This window comes from Syngnathus typhle, linkage group LG22, assembly GCF_033458585.1.
Source record: "Syngnathus typhle isolate RoL2023-S1 ecotype Sweden linkage group LG22, RoL_Styp_1.0, whole genome shotgun sequence".
Lineage (NCBI taxonomy): Eukaryota > Metazoa > Chordata > Actinopteri > Syngnathiformes > Syngnathidae > Syngnathus > Syngnathus typhle.
This window is the reverse complement of record NC_083759.1, coordinates 1,925,374-1,947,024: the sequence shown is the minus strand read 5'-3', so window position 1 is coordinate 1,947,024 and position 21,651 is coordinate 1,925,374. Positions and strand designations below refer to the sequence as shown.

General features: G+C 50.2%; 2 protein-coding genes across 9 annotated transcripts; both read right to left on the bottom strand.

Annotated features, from left to right (window-relative positions):
- Positions 1-642: 642 nt before the first annotated feature.
- On the bottom strand, positions 643-16,985 carry ino80 (INO80 complex ATPase subunit). Of its 8 annotated transcripts, none has more exons than XM_061270630.1 (37): positions 16,797-16,985; positions 15,812-15,999; positions 15,582-15,638; positions 15,300-15,507; positions 15,087-15,220; positions 14,958-15,025; positions 14,743-14,889; positions 14,510-14,630; positions 14,233-14,441; positions 14,073-14,126; positions 13,791-13,994; positions 13,523-13,727; positions 13,391-13,458; positions 13,125-13,322; positions 12,984-13,064; positions 12,830-12,925; positions 12,339-12,398; positions 12,116-12,258; positions 11,847-12,049; positions 11,686-11,771; positions 11,276-11,443; positions 11,077-11,210; positions 10,935-11,002; positions 10,781-10,874; positions 10,499-10,691; positions 10,177-10,317; positions 9,885-10,110; positions 5,926-6,053; positions 3,935-4,029; positions 3,765-3,837; positions 3,536-3,694; positions 3,360-3,462; positions 3,196-3,284; positions 2,840-2,995; positions 2,431-2,641; positions 1,823-2,035; positions 643-1,746 (listed from the first exon to the last, which is right to left on the bottom strand). In XM_061270630.1, the coding sequence occupies exons 2-37, from the start codon at positions 15,855-15,857 to the stop codon at positions 1,565-1,567; spliced, it is 4,821 nt and encodes a 1,606-aa protein (XP_061126614.1). In that variant the 5' UTR covers positions 15,858-15,999; positions 16,797-16,985; the 3' UTR covers positions 643-1,564. The 8 variants fall into 8 exon arrangements, with proteins under 8 accessions (XP_061126614.1, XP_061126615.1, XP_061126619.1 ...); XM_061270631.1 differs by having other exon boundaries at positions 15,812-15,945; XM_061270635.1 differs by having other exon boundaries at positions 15,300-15,523; positions 15,812-16,985.
- Positions 16,986-17,348: 363 nt separating this feature from the next.
- On the bottom strand, positions 17,349-21,561 carry vps18 (VPS18 core subunit of CORVET and HOPS complexes). The gene is made up of 9 exons (XM_061270155.1): positions 21,311-21,561; positions 21,102-21,243; positions 20,863-20,954; positions 20,499-20,749; positions 20,080-20,433; positions 18,745-20,010; positions 18,480-18,689; positions 18,181-18,417; positions 17,349-18,112 (listed from the first exon to the last, which is right to left on the bottom strand). Exons 1-9 carry the CDS (start codon positions 21,411-21,413, stop codon positions 17,822-17,824), a joined length of 2,946 nt encoding a protein of 981 aa, XP_061126139.1. The 5' UTR covers positions 21,414-21,561; the 3' UTR covers positions 17,349-17,821.
- Positions 21,562-21,651: the final 90 nt, after the last annotated feature.

The following is a 21,651-nucleotide window of genomic DNA, read 5'->3' as shown; positions in this document are numbered from 1 at the left end:
TGCTTTTTCTTTTTAACTTACCATCTGTTTGTAGTTAGCAGGCTCCATGGAGGTCCTCGTTGCGGTTGTCTGGTAGTTTCTTTTCGAAATAAAGATATTCTATGTCTGAAATAATGAGACATCAGTGTCATGCGAATCCGACGGTTACATTTCAACGCACACCCGCCGCCAAAGTCACTAAAATCCCTTCAAACTGTCTCTGAACGCACTGTGGGTCAACTATACTATTTATTTGAAACACACAAAGTAATAAAATAAAGAAATAAAGTAAAACGAATGAATTTTTGTATCAATTACATGAGTGGTACTTCTTACCGGAAATGGGTCATTAGGAGTTTAGTGTGAACCGGAAGCAGGTGTAAACAAGACCCATTTGATTGCATGTGACGTCATCTTTAAACCGGATATCGTTTTCCTGTATTTTATACCTTACATTCTTTTAGTTTTGTTTCAGTAGCAGTATTTTTATTGTGTAGTATTCTTATAAAACCGCAGACATTAAAATCTAATTTATCAATCAAAACGTTGTAATTTTAAATTAATAAAAAAAATACATTTCAAATATTTACATGACTCCAATGACATTAAGAGTATAGCAGTTCTTAGCTCCAGATGAACATAACGTTTTTTTATCACACATGACCGATTTCACACATTCTTTATTTCCACGCGACTCTTACCGTTAGTAAAATGACAGATGCATTTGTTTTTATTATACACGCGACCTATAAAAATAGACAGGCAAACGTGTGGAGGGGTAAAGCCAGAGACGACGTCGCCCTTGTCATTATGTACACATATGATACAGGGGATCATATATTTGTAGTCACAATTTCCACACAAGCCTCGAACAGGCACTCACGCAACACCAAAAAATGAGCCATGTGCCTCAAGCGCAGGAGCTGCCCCCTGACAAAAATAGATAAGATATAGAGTGACTTCAATACAATATACACAAGATTTACAAGTGAATATCATATTCACAGCTAATGGGCTACTCTAAACTGAAATAACTTAATTCCTACACCACAAATTCTTTGTCTTGAAACAATTTTCTATTAGCAGCAATTCTCGTTTGACCCTCATTTCGAAATATTTCCACACGACACATTTGGCAGAAAAAGAGATAGAAATCCTGCTGGCTTGAGTGAAGACCTGCCACACTTGTCTTTACGGTTTTGGAAGGGAAAAAAAAAAAGGAACTTTTTGAAGTAGAAAAGCTGCAGACATTTGGGGGGTCAATTGTGAAATGTTGGTTGGTCCGCAAATGATAATCGTTGAATAACCCAATGGATAAAAAAAAAGGGGGGTTACTGTTGTACAAGGATGGCATGGCTCAGTTTATTGGACAGCCCTTGGAGTTCTGGAGAAAAATGTTGGATACTGGTCCTTGACCGCGTTAAAAATAGGCTTGAAAGGTGTTTGAATTATGACCATGGTATGGAGTCAATACTGTTAATTGGTTTAGGCACGGGTCGGGGGGGGGGGGGGGGGCAGCTTTTGAGGATCACAGTGAGACCAGGTCTGTTGTGTTATCTAGTGGGAGCACACTTTGATGAGTGCATCATTGGGGTCCTTTGCTTTTCCTGACAAGCTGGTGGTGGCCGTGAACCAGTTGCTTGCCCGGGCCCAAAACAGCTGCTGCGCCTGCGGCCTTGGCTTGCGGAGACGAGCCTCTGGCCGAGTTGAAGGCGGGGCCAGAACGACCCACGGAAGGCTGCAGGGGGTTGGACACGGCTTGGCCCGCTGGAAGAGGTTAGAATTATGATTGTTCTAAACATTCCTCATGCTGACATCATCAAGTGCATTTCATGAAAGCCACCTTTGGAAACGCTGTAGCCGTACGCGGCGTACGCTGCCGCAGATGCAGCCGCCGCTCCGGCCATCGCTCCCGCCATCGCCGCCGCGCTGCCCGCCGTCGACTTGCGAGCTCGCCCTTTGCCCCCAGACTTGGGCCCGCCCCCGGATCCTTTCGGGCGTCCTCGACTCCGGCCCGACCTCCCTCTGCCGGGGCTGAAGTCTGAGGTCAGAATACCTGTGGAATCATGAATATTCTTTTATCTCGCTGGGTGCGTACGTTGTATTTTCATAATGTTTCATATTTATTGTCTGCTATACAGTAGAACCTCCGTTTATTTCGGGACTGAGGAACCCCCCCCAAAAAAAGGCCGCATTTTCCATATTTTCCTCATTGTCAGCTGCTATTGTGTGTTGAATATTCCAGTGGCTTCTCTCGGTCACTAGCCTACAAATTATCTTTCTGAACGTAGAGGGTCAGCAGGGTCAGCCCACGTTAGGCTTTAGGGATGGCTTTTGTTACCATGACGACGAGGTGAGAAACTAGGGAGTGGTTACTAGTTGGGCCTAAATTGAAAAAACTTGCAGCGTGGAATTATATCGCATTTAAAACAACACGTTGGAGCTCCGTACCGTTCACGTTGTCCGAGACGGAACCGGACAGGGAGACGGGGGAGTTGGTGGCCCGCGACTGCGGCGCCGAAGACAGCGGCTCGTCCACGATGACCAGCATGTCGTTGCTGCTCTCGTCCGCCTCGGCCTCCGGCGGCAGCGAGCCGGGCTGGAGTTCGCTGCTAAGTGAGATCTGCTGGCCCAAAGGTGCACACGGAGACACGCACGCAGGCTGGGGGTCAGGATACGTACGTAGGGTGAAGGGGGCGGGGCCCGGTACAACAAAAGGGAGTCATTGACCCATAGAGGGGTTGCAAAGAGGATGAGAGAAGGAAGTGAAAAGTTTTCAAGCACAAAATGCCGAATAAAAACACATAAAGGTGAGTTTGTGGATACGAATGTTGACTTTGCAACTTCTCTCGGACCTCACCTCGCTAAAGGGGCTGGGCATGGCCGAGTCCATTTCCACGCTGATGAAGGAGTCGTCGCCGTCCGCCGACAAGTTGGAGTTGTCGGCCGAGGGCGCGTGCACGATGACCAGGTTGGCCTCTTTCCTCCTCTTGATTTCAGACTCCTCCGTCTTCTTCTGTCAAACAAGAAGAAAATAAAATGGGTCCAATCGCCACAAAGTTTTGATCGCTCTGGTACTGGAGCCCGCTGTCCAGATTGCGTGGACATCGGATATACGATTCCCCAGAGGAGGACGGCTAATGACTCCCTGACCTCACATGTTGCTTGGCCATGAACAAAAATCATTTGATCATCAAGGAGAAGATTGCGTCTTACCTTCTCAGCATACTTCTCCCTCTTCCTCTTGCGCTCCTTCACCTTGCTGCTCTCCTCTTGCTGCCGCTTCTCCTCCTGTCTCTGACGCACTACTCACAAAAAATGTGAATTAAAAAAAAAAAAAGTCCCCTGCATGTGTTTATTAAGGATATAAATATATATACATTTCTTCTCTAGCTCGTCATCATCCAGCAGAAGGCTGACCACCTCCTTGGGTTTGAGCGTGTCGGGTTTGAAGTTACCGCCGGATATCACCACCCTTTGAATCTAACCACAGAAGAAAAAATAATTAAATGAAGCACTTAACCAGCGTGCCATTGACATCTCCTCGGGTCCAGACCTCGCTCTTCTCTTTAGCTCGCTGCAGGATGCGTTCCTCGATGCTCCCCTGGCAGATGAGTCGATAGACTGTCACCTGCTTGGTCTGACCCAGTCGGTGGGCCCGGTCCATGGCCTGCTGGTCCACGGTGGGGTTCCAGTCACTGTCGTAGAAGATGACCTGGAGGAAAGCGAGGAGGAGGACAGCTCAAGCAACAGCTGACTGACTGGCGAGCGTAATCGTGACTTACAGTGTCGGCCGCCGTCAAGTTGATGCCGAGCCCGCCCGCTCTGGTGCTGAGTAGGAACACAAAGATGTCCGTCCTATGTGGAGAATGTGAAATGGAGAGGAAAACATTTAAGTTTCACACTTTGGGGGATTATCTGGAGAGGGACTTCTTTCTAAATAGCGTCAACCCACCGACTCTGGAAGTCCGCCACCATATCTCTACGCTCGGAGATCTTCGAGGAGCCATCCAGGCGCATGTAGGTGTGCTTGCGGTAAACCATGTACTCCTGAAATTAAAAATTAAGAAAAATATTGTTTAAAATAAAACTTTCTTTCACTGCCCCCTACAGGACTGGAGTGAACCAACAGAGTCCCTTTTTGACGCCAATCTGTTTTATCTAATCTTTAGGAATTCCTGCTTGATGGTTTCCATATAGGATACCTCGATCCCGATTCGAGTCGCCATTCAATCCGCACAGAAGTCTGCCAAACTGTTGCGGAGGGCCCCCCCCCCCCCTCCCTAAAGAGCACGGGGGTCAGCGCAAACAGCAGTGATGAGGTGACATGTTGATCTTGCCTTTTAAGCGCGACCCACAGTCCCCCTCGAACCTCTGACCTCCACGCTGTGAAACATGACGGAGCGGATGGCATCAAAAGTCGCCGCCTTCTGGAATCATTACTGATGATGGCCATTATTTTACACGATATAACACCTCCCCCCCCCCTTCCTCCCTCCCTAAACTAATGTCAAGACGAGGCCACCTCTCGTCTGTTGAGCTGCCATCCCAACTGGTCCATCTGTTCTGAATGAAAGCTACGTTAGCGCTCGCCAAAACGACGCCTTTGGATTTGCGTCTTCATTTGTGAAGCCTGTAGTAGTCCCACCCCTAATAATTGAGCATTATTTCACTAGGAGTCCTGGAACTTTTCTGACACACCTCATACATACTCAAAATGATCAATTTTGAATATTTTTTTTCCGCGAGCACGATTCAGATTCAACGTTCCATCGCAGCGCTGCTATCCAAACGTTAGCGAGGGTTTCAAGCAGCCGTGAGAAATAGTCTGGCAGCAGTGTTTTTCTTCTCCGGGCCACCCGGGTCTCCGTGATCCATCACGCCGGCGACACCGTGTCAACGGGAGTGAACAGCCGAGCGGCGACGAAAACAATGATGCTAATGACAGAGATTAGCATCGGGCGCTCATTCGCTCATCAACTCCATCTGCGACGGGCCCCCCGAAGTCGGGGTCACTCCAATGCGTCATTTGGAAGGTGGGGCAGGGGGCCGGGGGGCTCTTTAACTCATTAATGGAGGGGATGCTGTCACCGCCATCCATTACTGTATGAGGTCACCAGCCAGCAGCACTTTATGAGCATTTTCATGAGGCTATTTTTTTTCTTGCGGCCCTTTTTTTTTTTTCTTTCTTGCGTTTTTCCAGACACATTGGAAGATGGCCCTCGGCCTCCCAGACAATCTACAAAGAGATAGTTTAAGGGCGAAGTGCCTTCAAATGCTTTCAGCATCCGACACTGGAAAATGACTAGTATTAGTGCCGTATTGAGAAGCTGAGACGGAGGAGCTGAGATTGTCTATCCATTTGTTTGGTGTGACAAAAATGTATGTTTTACAATACATTCTTAATTTATCGATCCGTCCGATTAAGACGTGAAATTTACTGTTGTTTTTTGGGGGGAGGCTGGAACAAATTGGAGTGACGAGCGTGATGAAAGAAAAACAGTCAATTATTCTATTGCATCTCATTCCTTTCCCTTTTTGTCTTGGGGGCCTCTTGACACCCCACCCCCTCTTCCTTCACCCATCTGGCTTCTTCCACGTCCCCTCCAGATGAGACCCCGCTCGTTAACCCGGACCTGTTAATTAGTCACCTAATGAGTGCGGTAACGAGGGACCGGCAGGCTGATTAGTGGGCGGCGGATGGGGGGGGGGGAGAGCGGGGGGGGGTCTGCAAGGGGAGGCAAACCCATTAAAAAAAAACAGGCTCAGATGCAGCTGACTGGATCATTTTAAGGGACATTTTTCTTACATTGCGCAATGAATAACACATGATTCTTAACGACAGCATTTAGCATCTATGAATGCTAAATAGAACTGTTCGAGGTTTCGGATGAAATGGAAAAAACGATTTACTAGCGCGTGTGTGTGGCGCGTGCGCGTTTCTACCTCGAGCAGGTCGATCATGCGGGTCATCTGGGAATAGATGAGGACTCGGTGTCCCTGGGCCTTTAGTCGACTCAGCAGGATGTCCAGGGTGTGAAGCTTGCCACTTTCCGTGATTAGACTTTCCTTATCTGTGGGGGGGAAAAGGAGATGGTGATGATGCGGCTTAAAAACGATCAGAAGACAAAAACCCTTTCTTTCGTTCTTACGCTGGCGTGCAAACGAGTTCATTGTGCACCAATATATATTTTTTTTAAATTACAACTTAAAAAAAAAAACAGGAGCCGTTGAAAAATATGCATGCGAGTCGTCACTCTCCAAAAAAAATCGTAAGTGGAAGAAAAAGAGCTGATTTGTAGCCATCATCTGCAAAACAACAAAAATGTATCACAGGTGGCAGAGCCCAACGGAACCCTCAACCATTTTTTGTTTTCCCTCCCCTTTTCTGGCAGCATTCTATGCTAATGTGCACTCGAGCTGAACCGCGACCTGCGACCCTTTCGTGCGCTCGTCCAAGCAAGGTCAGGGCCTGCGGAGGTGTTAAAGAGGAACTAATAGAAGCGATGAACAAGGCAAATACCCGGGGGAGTTGAGGGGGGCTCACCTCTGGGTCGCAGCCCTGAGTTCTGGGCGATGGCGGGAAATGGGGATGAGCTGGTTCTCGACCGCTAAGGTTGCATTTAAAAGGTCGCACCATGTTGTTTTTACCTCGCTGGTGCGCTTCAATTTCAGAAACGTTTTTTTTTATTATCGACGCAATCGTCCGATTTCTTTAGGCTGACGAGAGCCAACTGACTGGTTCTAAAAGCAGCGATTTTGCGCCAGCGGTACTGCTCGGCAATCTGTTGCTGCTTAGCGGATTACGTTTAAGCCTCGCAGACTCTGCCGCTGACATGGGATGATGTGGTATGTGACCCGTCTGAACAAAACATCTCAAAGGAAATCTTGGATGAAAACAAAAGACATCCCAAATGGAGTCGGAACAAGAAGCCAGAAAACAAGGGGATGAATAAATCACTATAATCATTACGCAATGTGATCGTGTGATCACAAAGAAACATGTTTCGAACACGGATGCATTTACCAAATTCCGACTTTACTATTGCATTAGTGTGGATTGCAAATTCCGCAGGAACGGAACATCATAAGGCGTGCCTATTAAAGTGGCAAGGGATTTTTTTTTTTATGATAATTTAGACATCACATAAAAGACAAGTAGCGCACCGCACAGATGACAGCGTGGTGACGACCACACCCCGAGCAAATCCCATTTGGTGTCACACCACTCTGCTGTTGCCATGGATACGCATATCAAGCTTCACCACCTGCCTTGCTTTTGCAAAACCAGCACCCCCCCGCCCCCAATACACAATCCAGCCTAGAAGAGGGGTGTCGGCCCAGGCAGCCCCTCCCGACCGTGCATCCTGTTGGGAGATTAGGCCGGGCCATCCCTCTCCTCTAGGTCCTACAGCTTCTTCACCATCCTCCGTCACCAAAATAAAAGCCCCTCCACCCCCGGCTGCCTGTCCCATGACGGTGTAATCCAATCCCTGTAGGGCCAGAGCCAAGGGCCTGACACGGTCCTGACCCAATTAGAGGCCTGCTGCCAGCTAATTAACCCCGGCCCAGCCCCGGTGCCTGGCGCCCGATACTCCCAAACCAACTAACGGGGCTAATTTCGTTAATACGCCACGCCGGGTCTTCTCGTCCTGTCCTGTAGAACCCACCCGACATCCCCCCCACCCCGTTGGAATGGGGGGAGGCGGCCGATCTTCTGGATGAAAGATGATGGATGGTCGGTTATGTGAGAAATGGAGACAGATGGGGGTCGAAAGCACGATCGAACCCGGCGTCAAGCCCTCACTGTATCATGATACATTATACGGCCCGATCAATATGTCAATGGCCAACACTTGTTCGGCACTGCTGATGATGGAAATGAAATATTAGCCTGGCCACCAGCGATGGGGAAACTTAATTTCCTAGCGGCCATGGAAGCGCAGGAGCTTTAGGACCAGATGCTAGCAGGTTTTGGATGCCCAATATTGGGGATTTATTGACCGGGTGGGGTCAAAAGATTAGGATTTTTTTTTTTTTTTAATTGATTTAAAAGTGCAAATTCAAATAGCGCCCTTCTCATCGGTGATGCCTAAACGATTTCCCTCCAAAAATGTCCACACGGAAACCGGAGAAGAACGTGACGCCGCTGCAACTATGTCATTAATGTCAATTACTGCGGTTCCTCCACTAAAAGAACCGGCCCTTGCTAATTATGTGGGCAATGTCGCCCCCTTCAGTCTCACTTTATATACCATTCACTGACTTTTTTTTGGCTAATTTGCTGAGCTGGACTTTTTTGGGCTTGATTCCACCGAAGGGTCAACGGTGGCAGGCAGATGTAACTAAAGCGGCCATGTTGTTTTATGCCTCCTCAATCAGAGCGCTTCCTGCCATTGCGGCGTTCCTTTGAAGGGACAGGAAAGCCGCTCTGCACTTCCCGGAGCCCCCGACGTGGGCAACGACGGCATCTCTCTCCCATGGACCCGATTGATGCTCTCGTTCCAAATACAATTTCCCTCAACGTGTGTCGTGAGAAGCCGCTGGTTTTGTGGAGGACGTTCTTCCAATTACCGTTGAAGACGCAGCGGAAGGTTATTTTGCGCTGGAATGTTACGGAAATAAATCCGGAGACGTGAGAGCAAAACATCAGAGGGCACGTTTTCCCTAATAAGAAATGAACTTGGAAAATTTTTAAAAAATAAAACCAATATGCCACAACAGGCCTTGTTGTTTTCCTTAATAAGCCTCTTGATTAGATTCCACCAGTGATACCATCGTGCCACGCCGGTCAAAACAAACAGTCATTCATGCCCTGCCATTTGTTCTGAAAGGTATGGGGGGGGGGCTGGGAAAGTTCGGTCGGGCTACTGTACATATCGTGAGCCTTGATGTGCTAACAATGTGTTCGGCGGAGGACGGGTGCCGCGCCGTTGGGTCACTTCCTTCCTCCCGAGGCTGAGAAAGAAGCGGCAGACGGGGACGCACAGAAAGAAACGGCCTGAGATTGGCTCACGCTCCACCAAACACCGTCACAACTCGTGCAAGAGTTTTAAGGACACCTCGCAGACCTGGCGACCAACTACACACACACACGGGCAAAGTGCTCGCTCACACAAACAGAGTATCTAATAGCGTTACCTAACGAAGCACTTGAACAATGAGGAGTACGTCGACTTCCTGGCTTTGTCCACCTCCTCCTAACTTCACAGGAGCACTCAGACGGTTCTCACACAGACACGCAAATTCTTGTTTTTAATTTCTCACTCTGGCGCGAGAAAACATCTGACCAGCAAAGCAAGCAATAAACAACCCCGTTTTTTGTTTACATTTTTTAACCTCATCTGATTGGTACGTACGACCGTCACTTTTGAATTTGGCCACCATTACAGTAAAGGCGTTCGTCAGCCATCTTGGTTTCGAGGCGGCCTTTTTCGCCCTCTAACCTCGCTTCGATTCATCACGTCTTCAAGCGCTAATTAAGCCGGAGAAAAAGAGCACGTGGGTTCAACGTCCCTGCCAAAGCGCTGGACGCAAAGTATGACAAGTTTGACTATCATTGTGAGCAGGTCAGTGAGAAGGGAAGTGTTGTGTGTACGAGTGCGGCGGCCTCTCTCCCGCCGCACATCCATCAGCCTCCACTTGTGACCCGCGACTCCGCCGAGCCAGATTCTGCGCTTGAGCACACGTACGCGCCGGGAGGATGCTGACAGGCCCCGTTCTACTGACCTTTTGTGGCATTTCCCACGGGCCCCTCGCACTGCGGTAGAGTTCAGTGCATGTCGGAAATAAAGCCGGGAAGCTCGACTCGTTATTACCGTGCCTCAACACGTACACATTTTGAACCTAATAAGGTGTCCGCTAAGAGTAAGGATGCTCGAGGTTCCGGACGCCGCATAACTTACCTGGGATCCGAATGTAGGACCAGCCGTGCTGAGGGAAGACGGCCGTCACGCCGCCGGATTGTTGCGGGAAGAAGGAGCCCGCCCTCCGCCGCCAATGGGAGGCTAGGTCGGGCGTGCCGTAAAGGAAGCATTCTTTGAAGACGGCGCCGCCGCCGCCGCGCGTCACCCGCCACTCGTGCTCGGCGCTTCGATCGGCGCAGTAGCGCTCCGTTGGAACCGCCGTGACCTGGATGACCAAAACAAAGCGTTAGGTGCTACACACAGACACACGCGCACGCAAAAATATACACACCCTGGGTGTGGCTGCCAGGAGGAACTTGGGCGGGAGCGCGGGCTGGCACGGCCACACTCGGGAGGCGGCGGAACGTCGACAGTGGACGGTCACGTCGGCGTGTCCGACCATACCTGGCCTGAGGGCCGTGAAGACCAGGTTCTGAAGCAAAAAAAAAAAACTTCATTATGGCTTTCAACAGCATGGACTTTTGTGAAACCATCTTAATTTGGCGTGTGGACGAATTGCTCACTTAAGGTGGTGGAAAGCAATAATGTGGCTATAGTGCCATCTACTGGTGATTCTGAGTACTGACTCGGTAGTCGTCCTCACTCATACTTACCCTTAGCACAGGGCTCGTTTGCGTGTTGGGGAAGGATGAGGGTCTGTGTATCCACAAGAGGAGGTCTTTGTGAGACAGAGTCCCGGACCGTGGCGTCCCCCCTGCGACCCCTGCGCCTTCTTCCTGGAGGGTGAACAGCCGCTGACAATGGAGTCGGTACGCTGCCTTCAGGGACAGAAAAAGGGCTAACCACCTGCGGAAGCCAGGAAGGACTTTTTTTTTAGTATGACACTTTGGATTTTTTTTTTTTTTTTAACATGCTTGCTTTTCTATCTCACCTACCTGACCAAGGTGCCTTGCAGCATGAGGTTGGACATTTCGGCCGGCGACACGTCAATGAAGCGCAGGAAGGAAAAACAGTTTCCTTCATCGTCGCCTGATGAACAAAGCCAATGTTAAAATTGCCTTCATTTGGGGAACGTTGGAGACAACTCACCTTTCTTGTGAAAGAGCGACCGTTGGATATGATTCGGGGAAAAGGGAGACAGCAGCACTCGCAGTGACCTGATAGGAACACGGAGACGCGTTTTTGTGAGGACGAGATCAGCGCGACGCCGGACGCCGCGTGTCGATTTTACTTGTCGGTGGCCTGGCGGTGAACATGGAGGAGGCCGTGACGATAGAGGAACTTGGACAACACGTAGGGCGGGAGGGACATGTGGAAAGGAGAGCGTGTCTCCTGGCGTTCAAACAAGTCCGGATGATTGCACACCTGCAAACGGACGTCAATTGTAACTCAAGAACGATACGGGCGAATTCGGTTCTTTGCCACTGTACCTTCCTGAACTGCATGACCAGATTCATGAGGGACGACGTGGTGCTGTGGGACTGCTGCGCCGTGCCCATGGAGGACTGGAGCAGGTCCTCGATGGAGATCTTGTTCCTCAGGGCCTGGTAGAGCAACCTCTGCCTCGACGTTAGCTGGCAGTAGGTCAGGATCTCGATCTGGGTTATGGGGACGAGAAAAATCGGCGTTGGCGTCAGAGCCAGGTCATTAGCGCTAAGAAAGCCGACATCTCGTGAGAAGGAAGGAAAGATAAACGTGAGGGAGGGGTGACCCTTTGACTCCCACAGAAGGGGGGGGGGGGGGTGACCCGTGAGCCTCCAAACAGGAACTTGACGGATCTCCCAGTGAGGGACGGAATATAGCCTGATGACATTTGGCTGGTGGGAGAAGAAAGTTCTACCTTGTCCGAGAGCTCGTTTTCCACATCCTTCTTGATCCTGCGCAGCATGAAAGGCTTGAGGATCATGTGCAGGCGCGAAAGTTGGTCTGTGAAGGAAGCGCATGAGAGGTCAAAATCCGGGTCAGGGTGTGACCCAAAAAATAAAAAAGTGGAAGACTCACTCTCGTCGATGGCCGACTTGTTCTCGGCGTGGCTCTCGATGTCCTTGGAGAACCACTCGTTGAATTCCTCGTGAGAATCGAATAAGGTGGGCATGATGAAATGCAGGAGGGCCCACAGCTCGGCCATTGTGTTCTGGATGGGAGTCCCTGTGAGGAGCAGCCTGTTTCGACACTGGAACTGCAAGAGGATCTTCCACCGAACGCTAAAAAAAAAAATCATCAAAAGGAGTGAGTTGTGTTTTTTTTTTTTTTTTGCACACGACGCTTACCTCGTACTGCTTTTCAGTGCCTGGGCCTCATCCAGAACCATGTACTGCCACTTGACTCTCTGGAAGTACTTGACGTCCTGGACCACTAGCTGGTAGCTGGTGATCACAACGTGGAACGGTGCGTTCTGCGTGTACAGGGTTTTCTAAACACACATGGCGGCAGATCTTCAATTAGACACCAGAAGAAAAAAAATCATTCACAACATCTTCATCTTTTCCTTGCCTGGCTCCAGAATTTGCGGATGACTTTGCGATCGTGAGGGTTTCCCCAGTATGGCAACACCTGAGGGACAATAAAAAATATTATTTATGAGATTGTTCCACCCTGGGGTATCCAAAACAGAGCCTTGATCTCCATCCTATTGAATGTTGTATATTTTTAAAGGGATGTGGATCAATTTGACTGGGAAACAAAACAAAGCTAACGCGTCGCTCTCAGGGGAAGCATTTAGCATGATTCACTGCGTCGATTCTTCGGGCGCCGACAAACGCCATGCGAAAAGCATTTCTGCATCATTACATCGATCAACACCGGCCGCCATTCAATTGTTTGCGCTCAGTCTCGAGGAAGCTTATCTTCAAATGGTGTAATACGCTCTTTTCACAGCTCATTAGTAGAATAGACCGGAGATGATTTATAGTCTGAGGGGAAAATACGAGTCTGCATGTGTGCGTGGCACTGGCCAACGTCTTTCTAATCTAAAAGATTCCCACCTTGAATTTGGCCACAAAGCGTGAGAACTCCTGATGCCAGTTGTTGAGCGTGGACGCCGGGGAGATGATGAGGAACGGGCCCCAGATGTTGTCCCTCTGAAACGAGACGTTTGCGTCACTTTGGTGATTAGCGCAGAAGTTGAGGAGCACCTACCTCTGCGAGATGAGCCAACAGGGCGATGCTCTGAACGGTCTTGCCGAGACCCATCTCATCTGCTAGGATACCGTTAATACCCTGTGAAGAATCCCGACATTTTAAAGCAGCCCTTTTTTTTTCCTTTTAACAACAACTTACTTGCTCGTAGAGGTTGGCGAGCCAGTTCATGCCTTTGAGCTGGTAGCCCTTCAGCTTGCCGTTGAAGATGGTGGGCTGCGGGATGTCCTCGCCGGCCTGGATGGACGGGTTGGACAGGCTGTAGCTCTCGCCGAAGCCGGCGGCCGTCGAGGACGAGGCGCAGCGGCTGTCGTGGGAGTCCTCGTCGAACATGCGCGTCTGTTGAGCGTTTTTGTGAGCGTCCTAGTGTGCGTTTTAAAATCGAAAACTGCGACCACTCAGCTCACTCTCTGTTGATGGATGTGGTAGGCCTCCTGCGCGTTCCTCAGAGCTTGAGACTTGTAGTATTCACTGTCTGAAAGCACGTTAGCACACTTAGCACACCGACGGATACATCGCAAACGAGAGACGTCCCGTACCGTAGTCCTCCTGTCCCACGTTGACCATGACGCCTCCTCCGATGTCAATCTGCCGCCGGGCGCTGGTGTCGTCCAGCTTCTTCAGGATCTCCTCCTGGGCGTCGTCGCCGCTCGGCGAGTCGGCGGAGGCTTTGCCGCTCATGAAGTGGGCGTAGAGCTCCGTTTGCGTGATGAGGAAGTTGAGCTTGCGCTGCTGACGCTTGGCCTGGGAACAAACGGTGTGAACGTCGAGGCATACCATGCGTGAAGCCGCTTCCCCTCCGCCTACCTCCTTCATCTCCTCGTCCAGTTTCCGCTGCTCCAGCGCCTCCTTCTCCGCCCGCTTCCTGTGCTCCTTCTCCACCTTGTCGTACTTTTTCCAGTAGAGCATCATCTCCTTGGTGAGGCGGCGGGCGCGAGGTAGCGTCTCCTTGCAGTTCTTCTGTGCCTGGATGGCGGCTCGTCGCACCTCCCGCATGCACTGGTGGGCCAACTGTGGGAAATTTGGGGGAAAAAAAGGAGCATTCATTTTTTTTGGAGGGACATGCACCGGAGTCATTTACAAAGTTACCTTTTTAGCATTGGTCAAGACCAGGTTCTTGGCGGAGGTCTTCTGCTTGAAAGACTGCAAAGCAAGAAACTTTTAAAATGAGCTTTTAAAAGTAACATAGTATCTGATGGACTTTTTTTTATCATCTCTTGGTTGATGGTCATAGATGAGCCTTACTAACCTTGGGGATCTCCTTCTTGGCAATGGTGAGCCACACCTTGCGTCGGCGTGCGTTCAGCTGCTCCAAGCTCAGGTGCTTCTTCTTCAGGATTGGCGCTGGCGCGTCCTGCGAGAACTTAGCGAAGGTCTTGGGAGGCCCATAATGGAGGCTCTCGTCGGACAGATCGCCCTCGCCGCGCTTCTTCTTCTTCTTCACTTTCTTCAGCTTGGCTGTGGAGTCAAACAGGCAATGTTGCATTTTCCCTTTACGCTATGATCACAGTAACATTTGTTGTTACCCTTGAATTTTTTCTCCTCTTTGATCTTCCTCTTCTTTGGACCCACAAGATGGCGCTGTTGCTCATAGAAGAGGTCTTGACTGGAAAGGAGCCCCGTGCTGTAGTACTGATAGTGTTGAAGCTGCAGAGAATGCATTCCAAAAAAATTGGGAATCGATTAGGTATTCCAAATCTTCCCATTAAGTTAGCACAAATATTTGAAGTATCAGTATGTTTCAAATCAACTGGTTTACCTCACGGTCCGTGTGGAACTTGTTCTGGTGCTGCCTGGTGTAGCGGTGCAGCCTCAGCATGTCGTGCAACTCGTCGCGCGACATGCTGAAGTCCGAGTCGTCCGAGTCCGTGTCCGAGTCGGTGGTGTTGTCGCTCAGCAACAGGCTCTGAGAAATAAAGAGGAAGGATTTAGGAAGAGCGCATTCAGATGTAATCGTTCCAAAATACTCCTCACCTTTAACCATTTGCGATTCTTCTTCATTTTTGAGAAATTGTACAGGTTCGCTTGGTCGCTCTTTTGGTCTAGAAATACGCAAACTCATGTTATGATCGGACGCAAGAGGGCAATGTGTGAGTCCTTTACCTTGCAGAAGAACGCCGTTGAGGGGCTTGCCTTCCACAAAGGCGTCCTCTGGGTCGCAGGGCTCCCTCTTCACCGCCAAGGGTTCGATGGAGAGGCCGGAGCCCAGATCGCCGTCGCTGTCGTCGCTGTCATCGCTGGAAAAGTCGCACAAGCAGAAATACACTCAACACAAATAAATGTGGAAGGACGACAGTAAAGGGTTGAAGACAGTACCTGGTGACATCTCTGTTAAAGATGGCGGCCGTTTGATGCAGAAAGCTTTCTAGCCTGAGGGAGCGCTCCAAGCGTTGCAGGTAGAGCGGTTTCGCCAGAGCCGAAGAACACGCCGCCGCCGCCGTACCAGCCGGCTCCGGCCGCCCGCCCTGCCCCGACGCCATGCAGTCCGGATACCCCCACCCGCCCGGCTGGGCAGGGATTTTTACTGCAACGTCGAGATTCTTTCAAAAATAATGCGCTACTTAAAGGACAGTGGCTACACCAGAGTTTCGGTCCTACCTCTGTAACTGAAGTCATTATCCTCGGTTAGTTGAAGGACTTTGGATACGCAGAAGCCTTGAACAAAAATATCGTATGATCATTAAGTGTGTAAATAAAATGAGCCCAAAAAAAACCTCAATCAACTTCACAGTTTACGAACAGCTCATTTGTACTGTGTCCACCATTTGTTTTAGTATTTACATGTTATTAAAATAATAGCTGTAGACCTACTAAAAATAAAAAAATACCATATTGGGAAAATATGCATGAAGAAGAATCCATCCATCTGTTCATTTGCTATAGCTCTTGTCCTCATCACAGTCACAGGAGATCTGAAGCCTCTCCCAGCTGGCTTTGAGGAAGAGGCAGGCTACACCCTGGACTGGTCACCAACCAATTGTAAAGCACATGAAGACAAACTCCACCATTTCACCAACTTGCATGTGTGTGTGTGTGTGTGGGAGGGGAAAATCCACACAGACACAGGGAGAAGATGCACCTATCACTCAAGGGGGACTCAGATTGGAATCCAAAACCCTCATTTGAGAAATAGCACGTTCAACTTATTCCCAGACGCGTAAATTGAGGATATATGTCATGAGTTGCATTGAAATAAAGTGAAATGTGTGCTGAAAGTCATGCACTTGTCAACTGTCATGCAGTTGGGGTTAGCTTGTCTAGTTAGCCTAAGCTAGAGCTAACCTTGAACGTTGAACTGTGCTTAACGGCTAGCTTGGGATGGAGCAAAAAGCTAACGAAGCTCAAATGCTAACATTCGGTCCTATCGCATGACTTTAACTTAAGTTGGGGGCGCTGCTTCCAGGTGGCCTTACATGGGGTGAATCCTGTGTTATAGCCCGGGTGGAATGGACTTTGGCCCGCTAGGCTTGATCATGTAGCTCAGTATTAGCATTAGCTTTGGGGATGCTAACGGGAGTTTTGAGTCTTCACGTAACATTAATATAAAGTGAACACAATCGCCCTGTCACTTTAAGGCCACCACCTCTTTTGCGTTAACTATATATTAAGATACTGCTTTAATGACTTTAATTGCCGAGCCGGCTGGTCGGGCGAGACGGCAAGGCCCTAACCGGCCCGCCCGCGTCCCGAGTGTCCTTGCTGGGGGAAGCTCAATGCGTGGTCGTGTGTGTGCTCCTCGTGATTTTAATTCTTTTCTCCCTCCCGGCCATCTTCCCCCCACCATTGCTCCTTTGCCGTAACGGTGTCTCTCACCTCGACACCCCGTGTGGCCCCTTGCGCGTGTCTCTCGCCGCTGCTGCCGACTCTCGATTCCCTGACTCCAAAATGGCGGTTAAAGGCGCCGAGCGAGTCTGAGCTTTGAGTCTGCAGCGGCGGCGGAGAGGCGGCCACTTTCTGTTACTGAGAGAGCACAGAGACACGACGCCATGGAGGCACAAGCAAGGAGCAGGCTGGTGAATCGAGCGCCGAGCGACAGCCTCTCGCTTTTCAGTGTGTTAGAAAGCAGGTCGCCCACATTTAAATCACAAGATACATACAAAGAAGTTAGCAAGAATAAATGGGAGGATTTCATGATGTGTCGAGGCGCTTCATCGAAGTTAGAACGTGCACATCAGTGGCTTTCTGATATCGACTAGTAGTGTCTGCCCGTTGCGAAAGTTGCCGAGCTACGTCTTACGTCATCACGAGGGAACTCCGTATTTGGTATGGCCGAGTCGAAAGGAAACCGTTACGTAATTATTAAACACTTTGATGATAAAAGTGAAACAAGACGCGTTATTTAACAATAACTGCTGTGAAACGGGGTTTTCGTATTTCGTCTTTTTTTACCTCAATATTTTAATATGTAATATTTTATTACATTCAGTCTGATTGTTTTTAATTCAATTTACCCACACAGCACAATGTTTCTATTTCCCTTTTTTCGAGCTCGTTTATTAATAAAATAAAAATAATAGGTTATAAAAACTAAGGACAGGTTAGAGCAGCTTCAACATGAAAAAGCATTAAATTAATGTTTTATTTTCCATGGTTTTAAGACACAAAGCTGTAAAAATATTGAGCGCAGGCTGTCTGGAAAAAAAGAAAAGTCTAACATACATAACATACAAATGAACACCGGACGATCGTTATTTAATCCCAAATTTGAAACTTTTCATTGAGCTGTGTGAATGTGTCTAAACCAAAAGCTAACAGTGCTCAGCAGTTGTCACAGATGAGGCGCTAAGGCAAACGGAAAAATGTCCCAATCTGCTCCATCCAACTCAAGTCCATCTCATTCACAGCCAGCTGGATTTATCCTCCTCAAACTTCTTTGGATCGATGAAGGGCTTGTCCACAGATCTGATCATCAGCTCTCCACAGTACACGCATTCAGACGCCACCATGTCATCCAGGTCGGATTTCATCTGCTCGCGACTGGCGCCGCCCTTTCCCAGGCTTGGCGCGTCGCCTTCCTCGTTCGGCACGGGCCGGTGTCGCGACCTGGACGCCTGCGTGGAGGCCGAGAGCTTCTTTTGCAGCTCCTCCAGGCGGCTCAGCTTGTAGGCAGACAAATGAGGCATCACTTCCTACAGGGTGCAAAGGTCAACATGTATCATCCATATAAATACTATCCAACCTATGTTGTGCAGCATACCTGCAGGAGGCAGTCGGAGTGGAACATGTGTCCACACAGGAATAAATAGAAGGGCCTGTTGAGCAGCGGAAAGTCGCAGGCCGAGCACTTATCCTGGGAGTCCACCACGCCGTATTTATTCCGCATTTCCTGGATGTCTTCTCGGATGCGTTTGGCGCTCTCAGTGGCCTCCTCCATTTCCTGCTTCAGCTCCTCGATGTGCTTGTTGTACTCCTCCAGGGAGTTGCAGATGGCCTCCTGAAAGCCACAAACCAACCGAGAGCGGTAGGAAAAGTCCCGACGGAAGCCACGTGACTCACCTTAAAATGGTCGATGGTGACAAAGTCGGGAAAGAAAGGCAGAATGTCCTCGATTTTGAGCAGGTCGCAGCTGGACAAGCAGTTCATGGCCTTCTTCACATCCTTCTCCTCCTGCACCACATGGCGGGCGATCTTCAACCACAGCTTCTTCCGCAGCTCCTCGTCATCCTCGGGCAGGTCAGCGCAGCTCTTGGCCAAATCCACGTCCACCTGCGGACCAGGCGTTATCAAGGCTCCTTGGTCGTGCTGTAGCGATTGAACTTACTTGCAAGGCGAGATCCACCGCTTCCTCGTACAGCTCCATAATGCGGTAGACCAGAACGCAGGCGCGTAGGTAGCCGTGTTCGGCGCACAGCCTGAGCGCGTACTTCAGGTCGTAGTGGATCTCCGAGGCGTACGTGCCCGCCTCCTCCAGGTAGCGCAGTAGCGAGTCGGGCTTGTACTTGGCGTAAAGCGACAGCAGGTAGTTATGGATGGCCTCCTCTGTCACGCGCAGCTCGTGCACGCAGAACTCCATGTAGCGCACCGTCTCGTTGATCTGCTGGCTGCTTCCCTTGTGGCTGTAGTTCATCAACGCCGGGATGAGCTTCTTGGGGTCCAGCCGCTTGCCCATTTGGATCCAGGCGTCCACCACCTTTTCGGGGATGTGCTGCATGAGCACGGGGGAGAACTTGTAGAAGAGCTTCTCGTCGCAGTGCTTGGCCAGCACGTCCAGAGCGGCGTAGTAGTCGTCGTGCTGGCAGTAGTGCGACACCACCCTCTCGTAGTCCTGCATGACCACCGAGAAGTACACCATGTCGTCCACGTTGCCGTGGCTGGCCAGCAGGTCGTAGATGGTGCAGCGGTTGTTGAACAGGCACTCGCGGTGCTTGGAGGTGTTCAGGAACTGGCGGAACTCGTCGCGGGTCTCCCAGAAGAGGACGCTGGCCTTGCCGTCGTCTTCCAGCTGGCCCAGCCGGTTCAAGTAGAGTTCCGACAGCCAGGTGACCAGCAAGGTGATCTGCGTCCTCTCGCTCGGCTTCAGATTGCCCAGCTTCTTCAGCAGGAACTCCTTCAGGGCCTCCTCCTGCTTGGCTTCGATGAACTTGAGCGCGATCTCTTCAAAGTAGTTCTGCGTCATGGCGTAGCACTTGGCGCTCTCCAGGTAGCGCTTGTTCTGGAAGCAGTGCTCGGCCTCCTTGGCCAGGACCATGTCCATGCATTCGGGTCGCTCGCGGCAGTACTCCTTGGCCAGGTCGAACTTGTTCATGCTCATGTACATCTGCCACACGTCACGGGACTCACGCTGGATGTGGTAGCGGAACACGGCCCGCTCCGTGTAGATCCACACCAACCCCCCCGACGGGTCCTTAATCATCCTTTTGAGGGGGCCAAACTTGTCCGGGAACACGTCCTCGTGAACCACCTGACCGTTCAGCGTGCAGATGGCCTTGACTCGATCGTGCAGCAGCAGCAGGAAGTGGAACTGGGTCAGCACGATGGAGATGGGCTTGTTGAAAGACAGGTCGATGTCGGTGGTGTACTCCCACACCTGATGAAGACGACATCAGAGCGGATCAAAATTCCCCATCATCTTGTGAGAAACGCACCCAACCATTACCTGCACGTCACTCAGCAGCGAGTCCGGTCTGATGTAGTCCAGTTGCCCGTAGAGCACCCCGTTCCCCATCATCCAGGCGAAGGCCTTGGGGGAGGTACGCAGCTTGGACGTATAGAAAGTGATCTCGCTGTAGCCCATGTTGGCCGGGAACTCCTGAAAGCTGGGGAGCAGGTCCTGGTTCTGGGTGAAGATGGAGCTGAAGCCCTGCTGCTCCGTGCCCTCGGCCACCTTGCCCACAAACTGGAAGAGGCGCTTGCGGGTGGTGGCGATGATGAAGTATTTGTTCTCCAGGCCACGCTCCACCTCCAGGCAGCACACCGGCGCCGGCCTCCCGTCTTCCTCCAGGGAGTGGACCTGGAACGAGATTACAGTGAAGCCCCACGGCGGATCGTTTCATAAAGACATTCGCGAAGACGCACTTGTCTGAAGTACTGGTCCGGGTTGGTGTTAAAGAGGCTCCCCTCGGTGGCAGAGATCTCAGCCTCGAAGATGACGCCTTGGCCCGTGCCGACCAAGACGGGGCCCGTGTTGGTCTCGTTGCCCAGCAGCTTGTTCCAACCCACACTCTCCACTAGGTGGCCCCGCCAACGAGACAGACTCCGCACCTTTTGTGTGTTCCTGTTCAGATACAGACACTCGCTGGTGCTCAAACTGATCAGCAAGTGGGAGCCTGAAAAAAGGAAAAATTAATTTTCTCCATCTGATGTCAGAAGACAACTTGTTCAAGTCTATACCACTACTAGTCCACCTTTTTTATTTTCCTCCACCACTTGTTAATCTTACCCGTCGGATCCAGGAAGAGTTTATGCACTTTGCTGTCATCTTTCCTTCCAAGCTCAATCTGATTGGGGTGATCAGGTTTAGCCAAATCAATCCTGCGCAGAAAACAAAGAAACATTCCAATCAGCCTCTTTATCACCTAACAACTCTTGAAAGGCCCCACTAAACATCTATGAGAGGCCTAATCAAAGCTTGTCCGAACTAATCCAATCAAAAGGTGAGCATTTGGGATTGTTACTTGCCTCAGCAGGGTGTCTTTCCCCAAACTCATGCATAGTTGATTGTTGCAAACTATAAGGTGATTTATCCTCTCGGGCGGCGTAAAATCGATCCTCTGCTTGTTGAAAATGGGTTTTTCCTCCTCCAGCCGCACATTGACATAACCTAAACATTTATTAAACAGCATTATCCGAGAATCTAAAGATCACTCCCGGTTGCTTCCTCGGCTTACCCGAGTGTGTTATCCCGATATTGGCGCTCGCCAGGCGGCCGTGCTGCTGCGCGCTTTGCCTGCTGTTTTGCGAGTCCTCGTACTCGTCCAATATTGAAGCCATTTTGACGTGCTACTTGATTCCAAATAGGTTGCAGAAGACGCTAAAATGACATGACTATGCAGCTAGCCCTCTGGTTAGCTGTCAGCTAGCGCTGGTAAAAGGAGTAAGTCAGGTGACAGCACTCATGTGATCGGATAGTTGATGCAATACCATTTCTCGACACTGGAGGTCACTGTAACACCGAAGAACTTTCTCTTGGTGGGTGCTGTTTTGCAAATGAGTTAGATCGTGTGTTGTT

Coding starts and splice junctions, on each gene's coding strand:
- ino80 (XM_061270630.1), bottom strand. CDS start 15,857: ATGAACAGATGGATGGATTCTTCTTCATGCATATTTTCCCAATATG. Junction 15,508..15,581: donor TAATGACTTCAGTTACAGAG/GTAGGACCGAAA, acceptor TCGACGTTGCAG/TAAAAATCCCTGCCCAGCCG. Junction 14,442..14,509: donor AGAGGAGAAAAAATTCAAGG/GTAACAACAAAT, acceptor TTGACTCCACAG/CCAAGCTGAAGAAAGTGAAG.
- vps18 (XM_061270155.1), bottom strand. CDS start 21,413: ATGGCTTCAATATTGGACGAGTACGAGGACTCGCAAAACAGCAGGCAA. Junction 20,750..20,862: donor ACTCTTCCTGGATCCGACGG/GTAAGATTAACA, acceptor TCCTTTTTTCAG/GCTCCCACTTGCTGATCAGT. Junction 18,113..18,180: donor ACTCCGACTGCCTCCTGCAG/GTATGCTGCACA, acceptor TGCACCCTGTAG/GAAGTGATGCCTCATTTGTC.